The sequence below is a fragment of the Charadrius vociferus genome, unplaced genomic scaffold (assembly GCF_000708025.1).
Source record: "Charadrius vociferus isolate BGI_N301 unplaced genomic scaffold, ASM70802v2 scaffold32, whole genome shotgun sequence".
Taxonomy (NCBI): domain Eukaryota; kingdom Metazoa; phylum Chordata; class Aves; order Charadriiformes; family Charadriidae; genus Charadrius; species Charadrius vociferus.
The window spans coordinates 5,884,327-5,896,694 of record NW_009647856.1 but is presented as its reverse complement, the minus strand read 5'-3'; the positions used below and the strand labels follow the sequence as shown (position 1 = coordinate 5,896,694).

General features: G+C 40.4%; 1 protein-coding gene across 1 annotated transcript; it reads right to left on the bottom strand.

Moving 5' to 3' along the window:
- Window positions 1-4,246: 4,246 nt before the first annotated feature.
- Window positions 4,247-11,508, bottom strand: FAM107B (family with sequence similarity 107, member B). The gene is made up of 3 exons (XM_009882936.1): window positions 11,329-11,508; window positions 7,145-7,298; window positions 4,247-4,980 (listed from the first exon to the last, which is right to left on the bottom strand). Exons 1-3 carry the CDS (start codon window positions 11,454-11,456, stop codon window positions 4,864-4,866), a joined length of 399 nt encoding a protein of 132 aa, XP_009881238.1. The 5' UTR covers window positions 11,457-11,508; the 3' UTR covers window positions 4,247-4,863.
- Between the last annotated feature and the right edge of the window lie 860 nt (window positions 11,509-12,368).

The following is a 12,368-nucleotide window of genomic DNA, read 5'->3' as shown; positions in this document are numbered from 1 at the left end:
GTCCCTGTCTAACCTTGGAGAAGCAATGTAGGCAGCGTGGTGGACCCAGTGCAGCCTTTTCCTAGGTCTAAAGCAATGCCAAAAGACGGGCTGTGGAGTGGGAATCAGGATGTCTGTGCTCTTTTACCACCACTAAATACTTCCTTGGGCCGTGGTTTCCACCACCTCCATGAAGGACAGTCGTCCTTACTGTTGACCAGGGCACCACAAACCTTTACTCTGACAGATGAAAGATTTTGAGTAGAGCACAAACAGTTTAAAGTGGCGGGGTGGAGGGAAAGGCATCTTGTATTTCCAGTCCTCCAGATCTCATTAAGCATTTGTGGTCTTTCTATTGCAATGTCTTGAGAAACCAACTTGCCCTCCCGCTCTTCACCCTAAAGATGTCAGTTCTGATCCTATGGAAACAGCACCGCTGAAGCTGTCCTGTCTCCAGCCGTCTCGCTCGGTTGTTTTCTTAAGTGCAACTGCTCACCACAAGTGCCATCAGCCATTTTAGGTTAGGAATGCCATCCACGGACCCTGTAACAGCAGCTAAGGGACCTCAAGGTACTTCTTTCCACATAGCTATGGCATGACATAACCCATCTGCATATGGTCACAGAAGCACAAGCAAAGCCCCCAGTTGACCAGTGCTTGCAAGGCCACATGACAAAATGTATTAGCTCAATGGAATCCAAAAAAGCATACAAAAGGAAGATCATCTTTTCCGCTGGACATGCTACAAAAGCAGATCGCTTGCGCTCACTGTTTTCTTTCTGGAGGTGGAGTGAAATATCAAAGGATAATTCAAAACACATTTGGATATGCTTGAGGTAGGAGAGCACAGAGCAGCATCTCCGTCAGGCCATAGAAAGCCACCCCTTATTAACTCTCTGTTCTTTGTTACCTCCCCCACATTTGACAGCACCTGGAGCAGGTCCAGCGTTGTTGCATCAGCAGTACTGCCAGGACCCATTCCACATGCTGAGCAGTTTCTGAAGGAAAAAGCATTTCCTGACATCTGTTCTGTATTCACTGCTCTTCTCCTCCTCCCCCACTTCGCTTCACCCCGTGCTCCTTTCCAGCTCCCCCTCCATCACCACCTGTCCCTGGCTGACCAGGGCTCACCAGTAAGAGCTGAGGATCCTCGTAGAGAACTGATGACCCACAGCTGCTCCAGCCCTGTTTCTCCCCCTGCTAATTTTCTCTCTCTGCTGTTGAGACAGAGTTTTGCTCTTAGCAATGGCACTGAGCAATCTGACCCTCACGCAGCAAATCATCTGTGTATGCACTTTCTTTCACATGTCCAAGTTTTTCCTACTAGAACCACAGGCACTGGCTAAATTAAAAGGGCCATTGCAGGACTGAACCCAGGACCATGCTCGTTACTCTTTCCTTACTCCCTTTCAGGATGGAGCTGTTGCATCGCTAACGATTCCAAGGTTGAATTTTGCCTGGTGCACTTTGATTAAGTTAGCAGGATAGGGAATGATTTCCACAATTACTTGATTCCCACCAGAAGTTTTCCCTCATGCTCTGCCTCACCTTGCGCTAGCTGTACAGCTACACAGTCCTTTGAAAAAATTTCTGCATCAAAAACATTCAAAAGATAATACAACTAAGGGACACAAGCAGCTGCTTCTGCCAACTAATTTGCCAATAATCTTGCACATACAAACAGAGACGCAGTTTTAAGGAACCCAAAGTAATCATGATCTTGCTACTTCCCCCTGCATTGCAGAATTTTAAATAATGTGGATATCTCAGTGCAGTCCCCAAGGTTTTGTTTTCAGCAAGATATGACAGACACCAGCGCATACGCCAAGCATGTAGTAGATTTTATTAAGCATAACTTTGGTTCTAAGTATTCCACCCTCATTCTTGTAATACCTTTAGTTAAAAACAATTATACAAGAGCAAATACAAAAAATATTAAATTATGAAAACAAATCCATTAAGGCTCCCTTTTTATATTTATATATATTTATATATGTACACTCAAACAAGTGCAGATATTAACAGAAGGTTAAAGCCACAAAAATGCTAAAAAATTTACTACTATACTATCAAAAGCAAGAGTTTTAAAAAAGTACAAAGTGGTAAGTGAGCCATTTTCAAATCACTGAAGTATTTGCCAGATTGCTTCAAAACCCATATAGCTAAAGGGCAGATCAGGAATTGCTTACGCTCACTGGCAAGCAGTTTCTCACTTGAGTAGCCGCACAGGACACTTGTGGTGTGACTAGCAGACCACCCATTTAAGGGTTGCCCATTCTAGCCCGATCCTGACTTTAAAGACAAGCTTTTGCCTGTCAAATAGACATGAAGGTGGCTGGTATCCCTAGACTAAAGGGTCAGCAGAATTCAAAGATGTTCTAACACATACGATGATGTTCTGTTCACAAAGAGAATTCCAACTGAAAACAAAAAACTACTTCACGCTGTATGTACAAGGGAGTTTTCTGGCCTCCTGTGTTTCAGAAAGAGAAACTCTACCCTGAATCACAAGCTAACATGGAGAGAAAGCAGAATGCCTTCAGCCTTGAAGGGCCCAATCCAACACACTCACTGAAGCCAAAGAGAGGTCCTCGTCTCCACCGACTCCGGTCCCATTTGGATTGCACCAACTTCATTTAACTGTGCATGCACGGTAGGATTGCCATGCTCACCAAGGGGAAATGGTGAGAAGAAATGGTCTGCTCAAGCCAGAGGAGAGTTTCCTCACCAACTTCTAGACATTTCCATACGGAGCAGAACGCTAATTGTGGAGGGGAAACCAAGAGGCATGAAGTTTGGTAGGCTGGGAGCGGCTAAGATAAAACATGAGCATGGCGTGGAAGGCTCGTATATAGTGCTGCCTCAACAACATGAAACAATCAGTGCAAGTGTTTGAATAATGTGCTGCCAGGAAGATCCTCTCCTTACAGAGGAAGGGAAGGAAAGAGGGAAGAACCTGCAGCACTCAGGGTGTTCCTTTGTTGAGAAAATACATGGAAAAATCTTACATTTGGCCTTTGTCTTTTGTATGTCCATAATCTGAAGAGTCTGGTAGACCATCTTCACATTTAATTTTCTAGACGTGAGTCACACTGTGAGTCTAAATCAATGGCAATACACTTATCACAATTCAATTTACTCTCAATCTGATTATGTCCTCATAAAAAATGCCTGGATCTTGACAAATTGAAGTCTGTATCTAGGAAACATTTCTAATTGTGAGCATTTTGTCCCAAGTGCCATGCTGAAATTGTATTTAAAATGTTCAATACTTACAGGAAAGGCAAAAGGAACTAAAAAACAAACCAACACACCCTCCCCCACCACCTTTACAATACAAACACGCCACTGTTGATATTAATAAAAAGTGTTCTCAAACAGTTATGTCCAATGTAATTACAAAGTAGAAATTATTTTGCTTAGCATCCTAAGGCAAAGACTAGGACTAGATCCTCAGCTGAGACGATGAACACAGCTTCAGTGAGAGCTAGGACTGTGCTGACCAAGGAAGATGAGGATTTCTCCCCAGATTCTGAAGATAAGATATCTGCACCCATTCACACCAGGCAGAATCCAATTCTATAATCCTACACAAGTAATCTGCTTCCTCCTCCTCATCCCAGACTTTCCTGGATAACTAGTAGTCATAAGCATGAAGGATCAGATTCTGCCATCCCTGTGCAAGCTGAGCAGTATTTCATTTAATGGCAAGTCACAGGGGCAACTTGTGGAAAGGCAGAAGGTGACAGAATTGGACCCTAAGACTCAGTGGTAACACGCTTCCCTCCTCCTTTCTTGAGGCTAAAGGAAGGATGGGATAAAATGAAATTCATTTTATGCCTCACTTTAAGGAAAAAAATTCCATTTCAGTAGATTCCAATGATCAGTTTGGTCTGGCTTAAACACCGCTCTGTTGCAGGAATCGCAACAAGTTCCAGCAAGCAAAGAGCAGGAACTGATGGCAGATCAGATTCCCGATTTCAGTTCCAGCAAATGAGTTTAAACACTACCAAGTAATGAGTTACCACTGTACTCAGATCAGCATGTCCTTGGAGGAGAAAGGCCACAACAGCTAAGTAAGTACGATTTCAAAACACAAGAAGTAGAAGACAGGTCATTTTGCATTGAGAGGTAAATTCACAGGTAGCACTGCACAGGCCTGTACACAATGGTGTAAGTTTAGAGATAGAGATAAATCAGTTTCTGGATTCTCTCTGGCGAGAGGATCATCTGATTTCTGCTCTTTCATAGCCCAAATTCTACATGCCAAACAGGGAGAAATGGGCTTTAAGGCTGCTTAACTTTTCACTGCTGGTGAATTTTAAGCATTCTCATCTTGCCCACACCTGCCTATCCTACTGGGGATGGGCAGCAGTGATCAACATACCTCATATCCTCCCAGATTTGATAAAAATTCCAACTAAACACAAATTATTGTGGAATATACACAGGCTGTAGGTCTAGATGGAGGAAATCTACCTGCACAGCAAAGCTTCATAAGATATCACAGGAGGATTTTTGTTCTTTTTTTAAAGCAAAATATAATCTGTGTATCTCCACTAAACTAGGATCACAAGAGATAAAGCAGTGCAACGCTGAAGAAGTTTCTCTAGTATCCCTGGTTAAAATCTCTGAGTAAGCATATCACACTGGTCCATGACACTGAACTGACAGACTCCTTATCCATTGATCTCAGGACTGCATTTGGCAAGTCGATCTGTTTATGGTACTGTCTTTTTAATCCACACATCCCAGGAATTAAAAATCTCATCTTCAGTAAGTGTCAGCTGGATGCTGTTATGTTCCATCTTGAGGGGCAAATCTGAGACAACTTGCAAAAGCCTCTCTCTGCAGGAAAGATGGAAGTCTTAGCAGGCGCTGTCTCTAGGAGTCTGGTGCTTCTGTTGCTTCCTGGACCGTCCTTCTCAAGTTGCCCTTGACTTTGACAAATTCAGGTGCATTTTCCTGCTCTTCCTGTATCTTCTGTTGCTCCAGTTCCAGCTTAAAAGGGAATCACATGTAAAATAAAGTATACAAAACAGATCATTGAAATACAAGACAAAAAAACAAAGGTTTTGGTAACTAGCCATGCAAAACTCTTTAAACTGCTTTCTTTCTTTATCTCATGGAAAAGAAAAAGTTCCACTTCTTTGGGAGTATCTGTTCTCATAAACAATAAATCTTTTCAAATCCTTAGCTCTAGCTCGTTCCAGATGTCCACCTTTGCCAGATGGACAAAAACTCCACAAGCCCAGTACGAGAACAAGATGAAGAATTTTTGAAGAAATTCTTGGACATCTTCATTAAGGAAACGACGATTCCCTTCTCTGGCTTTTACAACAAGACAAGGACAAATGTGTCTTGTGGGAGAACACATGCGAACAGCTACTACTGAGCACACTTGCAGAATGTATTTACGAGGGCCTAGGTATAGAATTCTGTGTCTAACGAGCCTCTTTTGGTGTATCTGTTTTGTCTATCACAAAAAGCAATACAAAAAATTAAAAATCCTCCTTGGCCCTTAGTTGTTCATTTTGAGACACGATCCCTGGAGGTATTTAAAAGATGAGTAGGTGTGATGCTCAGGGACATGGTTTAGTAGTTTAGTGGTGGACTTGGCAGTGCTAGGTTAAGGGTTGGACTTGATGGTATTAGAAGTCTTTTCAAACCTAAACGACTCTTCTATGATTTTTGAGAGCCCATTCACTGACATTTTTAACCCATTTAGAGCTTCTGCCCATGCAGACACTCAAAATTACCATGTGAGGTTAGAAGCTCTGCTCTATGGGGCAAGGCTATACAGTGCCCATACAGAACACAGCTTACACATTGTACAGAATAGAGATTGCTCAGCAAGCTTCAGTGAAAGCAGGTAAGCTGGCAGAAAGGAAGAAACAAACCTTTAGAAAACTAAGGAAAGCTCCTGAAAGGAGCTTCTGAAAGAAGCTTTTGGTTTTTTAACAGACAAGCTCTCCCTGATTAATGGGGACCATGTATGGCTTACCTAAATAATCCCTCCTTTGTCTCTGGTTCACTGGCAAGCGACATGCCTTGTTACAATAAATCACGACAACATTTCTCCATGAGTCATGTTGTCAATTAATGCCATTCCTATGATGTTTACAAAGTCACAACATTGTTTGCAAGGGGCAGACTCTTCCTCTCTTAACAGATTTTTCTATTCTACATATGTCCTTGGACAGCTCAGTTTCAAATCAAATCTTCCCACAAGCTGAACCATTTGAAGCCAGCCCCTTACGAGCAGAAAGGAAAAGTGACAGGATGATACACTTAAAAATACAATAGCTTTCTCCCTCAAAAAATATTTCTAAGCCTAATTAAAAAAAAAAACTACCATAAAACCCCCAAAACGCTAATAATGATTGGATTACACCTCATTTTCAATACAGTAATTATTTGGCTTAATTTATTTCCATTGTGAAAAACGGGAGATATTGTTTTAAAGCATTCCTTTATTTAAAAATAAATGCAACGCTTGATGCACAGTGACTTCTTTGATGAGGTGTTTCACTGCAGAGATATTTCCTTGCAGGTACTCGAAGTGCCTTAAGAGGCACAGAAACGTTTGGTTGGCCCTGTGCCTAGCAGTAAGCTTCGTCACAATGAACTCCAACTCCACATCATCTCCATACTCAGGGTCTGAGGATCTTTTCCTTCATTTGAAAATATCAACGGGCTCATATGTTTTAAGGCTACGGAGGATCCTTTTAGAGTCACCTACTTTCTTACATAACCGACGAGAAAGAATCAATGGATTTTTTTATTCATTAAGCATCTAGTTTTGAAACACTGCACTCTAACAGCCAGTCTTAGTGGATCATCTCTTAATAGTTAGACTACAAAAGTTGACGAATTCACCACAGTTTCAATGGTTAAACAAGGTTAGTGCTCCACACACATATTCCTGTTGTCTCATGCAGGATTCATTTGACCAAAGGCAGACACCATATGTGGTTCCTATACAGTAAATGACAACAAATAGGTAATTTAGAGCATGATTTGACTCATCCTAAAAAAGATGTATGCGTTTGATCAGAGGAAACATGCCAAAAATTGGCTGCTGCTTCTCTCCTGTCTACAAAGGGAGCCTTGGGTGAATAGCTCAGATGTAGATGCGTCAAGGTAGTGTTATTCCCCATCTCACCTGCTCCAGTTTCTGCTGCCGTTTCAGTAGCTCTATTTCCAGGTCTGATTTCTTCTTTTGTGCTTCCTCTTCTTTTTGTTGTTTAATAACTTGATCTCGTTTCCTTTTCTCCATCACCTTCTGTAGCTCTGGCTTATTCTGAGGTGCAAGACCCCTTCAAATTAAATGGGGGGGGAACAGGGAAGAAAGAGATCAGTTTTAATTCGAGAAAATTCACACAGAATTGTAGGCAGGTTTTCTAAAGTCGATTAGTTGCCTATTTAGATACATTGGAATGTAAATAATTAATTAAAAGGCAAAACCAGGCAGATATTTGCCTGGTTTCTAACCAGAACCCTAAATTAGAATTTAAGTCATATTATTACTGAGGATATTCCCCCTATAACAAGCATGCTCATATTTCTCCTGTATAATTCACTATTTTTACTTCCAGCTTTAGTCTTCCCTCTATTCTCTTAATTCCAGAAGAATGGATTAAAAAAAACCAATCAAAAATCAAGACTCTAGCAGAGCCAGAAACAAATTCTGGACAAAAAGACTTCCCTTACTGACTGATAACTCAGGACTGTCTGAACGCAATCTCTCTATGTAGGGTATTATGCCCGCAGAAATTTGCATGGTCAGAACTAAAAAGCGGTCTCCTACAGGATCTTGTTGCACTCCTCCTGGAAATCCTGGATTCTGTCCTTCCTTGAAAATGCGAGAGCTTTACCCATGCCTGCCTGTGAAGCTATTTCCAGTGAGAGCTCCCAGGCTACATTCAAAACCACAAAGAGGCGAAGACAACAAAAATCCAGAAAAAAAAAAAAAGTTGCAATCACCTTGGAGACCAGACAAAGGCTGGAGGATTCTCCCTCTTGCAATATTTTAGCTACTACATCAACCGAATGTTTCAGGTCTGTTCAGCACAAATTGCTTTCCAAGCCAGCTACTCTAAAATGAGGAAGCTTATTCTTTGGGAAGATGCAGGTCTTTATTTATACAGACACACACACAGATACACAACCACTCCTACTTATTTTTGTGACTTCAGCTATTTCTTTTATCTCTGTTATGCTATGATGTTTTCAAAATTTGTTGTGATAAGATTCAAAGCTCTCCTCGTTATTCAGATATTAGCGTCACTTAAGTCAGAGCAGAAAGATCCACAATTTGCCTGTGTTACTGTCTTCCCTGTGAAGACTATTATGTGAAAACATGCAACATTAAGTTTAACATCAACCATTTTTTATTTCAACTTTAAGAAATTCAATAATCTGAATAAGATTTCAGAAAGTGTATTTTTACCCTTCCCCACTTGCTATATATCTGCGGTTGCCTAATTCTTCCATAATATGCATATCTGACAGCACGTCCAATAATACATTAAAATGCCATTTTATGATGGCATCTATGAATGACTCCATATATTATGCAACACTCTATCCATGTACATACCCTGACAGCAAAATCAAATATTTAGCAACACCAAATGCTGCTCCCGATTTCTCATAATAGATCTCCTGGCCTGAACGCAACAGAAGCTACTAGACTATGTTAATATTTTATGTTTCATGCTATTTTAATTACATTTTAACACATAAACTTAAGTCAGGCAGAGAAAAGCTGGAGTGATTTTTTATTACTACTACTCAGTCAGTTGAGAGCTGAATCAATTGAAACTTCTCTGTTGGCAATGAGCAATCAAGACGCTAACCAGAAGCAAGCTGCTAAAAAACGTTACTTGTTCCTGCTTTTTTTAAGTAAGGTTGCCCTGTAACAAAGCAAAGGCACAAGAGTGATCTAGGTGTGCTGTAGCTGTAATGCAGGGGACCTGCAAAAAAGACAAGTAAATACAATCTCTCAGTCTAATAAAAAGGGGTTGGTAGTCAGATCTGTAATAGAACAACTGTAATGTCAATCCTATTTTCACTCTCCTATGTAAGAAGAAAAAGTAACAAGCAGGTGGCTACTGGATTAACTGAGAGTCTTGTATCACCTCCTGGTGATTGTTCTGGTTAAATAAAAAAATCCTAAAGGTTTCATAGAATCATAGAATCGTCTAGGTTGGAAAGGACCTTTAAGATCATGAAGGCCAACCATCAACCTAACACTGCCAAAACCACCACTGAACCACATCCCTAAGCACCATGTTTACCCATCTTTTAAATACTTCCAGGGATGGCGACTCCACCACTTCCTTGGGCAGCCTGTTCCAATGCCCAAAACAACTACCATTTCTGCAAGTAAATAACTACATCAGTTCAAGACCCAGCACACACTGCTCACAGTAGCCATGGAGAATGATCGGGCCAACACTGGCTACTATCTTCTAACATCCAGAAATGGCTGTTCAGAGCTGACTGGTGAAAAAGTGAAGCTGCTGGTGCCTACACTGGATCCTCACAATAAAATAAGGTGCATGTTAAGCAGACTTCTATAAGAGCACTGAAGTCCTCCATATACGTGACAATTTGCAGTAACAAAGCAGAACACAAGCTTAATATCTACAATACCAAAAAGCCTCATATCAGAGGTAGTACAGTGGCACGAAGCACAGAAGACTAACCCTCTTTTCAAAAATACCATTTTTTCTGTGGGTGAAAACCCTCAAAGTATTTCATTTCTGCACCAATAAATAAGATTCTAAAATTAACAGCTGCAGCTAATCAAAATCACAATGAGAGAAGAGTGGATATTGAGCGCTGCACAACTCCTCTGTGTAATAAGATATTCTCCTAGAAGAAAAGAACTCCATACTATTTAAAACTGCTTTATGCTTTCATAAACTTAAAAGAAAAAAAAAAAGAAAGCCTTAATTTATTGCAGCCTTCACATCCTTTAGAATAAGATCGTAAGCTGGAAAACTTCAACTATCTTTCTTTCAATGACTATAAACTTCCTCCTGCTAGGAACTAACTTTGATGTTTAATCCCATTAACGAAAAATAGGACAAACACCTATTTAGGCCAGTTTCTTCCAATGCAGTTGGCATTGTGGACGAAATGCTGTATTGCGCATGCAATTCATTTAGAATTAAGTATCTAAGTCTAGCATTTGTGAGGATTTTGCTATTACACACAGGAAAGACCCCTTCTCCCCTCAAAATACTACCCCACCAGAGTGGGGGGAAAAAAAAAAAAAAGAGAAGTTTTCATAACGTGACCCCTCCTGCCAAATAGACAAATCCAGTTCTGCTGGAGTAGCCAAAGCAATAGCTTCCTTCTCTCCTTTCTCAAGGTCCTGGGTCTCAAAAAGCCTGAATGGGTGCTACCAGCAACTTTATTCTCAAATGCGCTCTGAAATACTGGTCTTCCTCTGATGTTTTGTGGATCCCCACGCCCTTGCCTTTGGAAAGTCCACTTTGGGTGGCTTCAACACACAAAATCAATAATTTAAATCATAGGTAGTTTCTGTTTGTTTAAATAGAGGAGCGTCAACAGCTTTTCTTCCACCGTGTGGTCTGGAGGCTTTTTTTCTTAATAGGTTTTCTAATGAGTCTTCTGCTGCTGAAGAGATTTAATAACAGAATTTCAGCTATGTCTGGGCCAAGTGCATGTGTCTCTAAAGGTGATGAAATCAAGTTCCAGTTATTTACATCTTTAAAAGCAATATATAGAGCAACAGCTGTGCAGCCCATCCCAGAATGAAGGAAGCAGCATTTGCATAACATACAAAGAAATACTTGTGCAGCAGCGAAGCAGGCACCAGACTATCACATTGCATTGCAAGAAAGATCAAGTAAGTAGAGAACAGTTTCATGTGAAATAAAATATATGATTTCTTTAGAAGTGGCCTCATAAACTCAGTGCACTGGAAAAAACATAGATTTTACCATCCTGCTAGTAACAGCAAAATTTTGTCAAGCACTTGATAAAGTTAAGAGCTCAAGACAAATTACAGTGCCCAGGTAACCGATATGAAATGTGATAGGGGAGAACGGAACTGCTTCCTCTGGAAACCAACCCTTTGTGAGTATTCACAGAAACAAAGTGAGAAGTCTTTTACAGCAAGCTTTTGCAGAGCAACTGAAATTCAAACAGAAATAAATGCCACAGTTGAGAATCAGAGACTTTTCATCTACAAGATCTGAATCAACAAAAAGTGTCTGCTGGCTTTTGCGTAAAATGTCATTTTGATGAAACTAAAACTCAAGCTGCGTGTTTGGGGTGGGAGGGTGGCACAAGTGATTTTTAGACTCTTACCTTTTCTGATTCATAAGCAGCTCTCTATGGAGATCTTGATGATTCCGGGATGACTTCACAGGATTAATTAATTTCTGAGGTCTAATTAATTCAGGATTGTCATCATCTATGTAGTCTGGTTCAGCCATAATCTTTCTTGGAATGGGATATGGATCTTTGGGTTCAGTGTCCTTATTCACAGTATCTGTAAAACAGGAAAAACTATAGTAAATCTACACTGAAAGGTCTTTTAAAGATGTATTAAAACATAAAGGCAGCATATTACATTGGTAACAGTTATGCTTTTCCTAGATTAATTTTGTCTCTATTAAGTAAAGGCTCTCAGAGCAAACATCAGTAGTATCTTTTTAAATAGGCAGCAATTTTACAACAGTGTCATCTCCAACAGACTCCATCCACTGACCTGGACGTTCAGATTCCCCCCATTTTAAGAAGAAATAGACAAATAATTTAGGTTAAGCACATGAAGAGCCCTATTGATTTTAAAAAGCCTACTCAGACAAAGCATTTTTAGATCAGCAATACTGAGACCCTAAAGACATTTTAAATACTGACTATATTAAATACTACGAATGTGTACCAAAACCATAGAGTCCCATTTTCTGCCATCAGTATCATGTCAGCTATGGGGAAAACAACCCCTGTGGACAAGCCCTGAACTGTGCTGTACCAAACAAAAGCTTCCACGCGGAAATTGGCAGATCTGCAGTTATTGGGATGGGGGACAGATTTTTGAGTGGAAAGGCAGAGGAGACAAAGTTGGGTGAGGTTGTTTCTTAAAGGCCGTGTTTCACCCAGTAAAAATCCACAGAAAACCACTAATCTGAAGGCAATGGAGTCTTGACTGAAATCTGGAAATCTGGCATTTTCCTATCCTGCTATAGAAAACATATCTATGCACCAAATCACAACACTTTTAATCAACAGCTGAGATGTAAACTATAGTTTTCAAATAACACATACATGGCCATTCATATCCCCTTCCACCAAAAAGCCTCAGTCACAAAAAGTCCAGCATCCAAAACAAAGCACATTCAAAG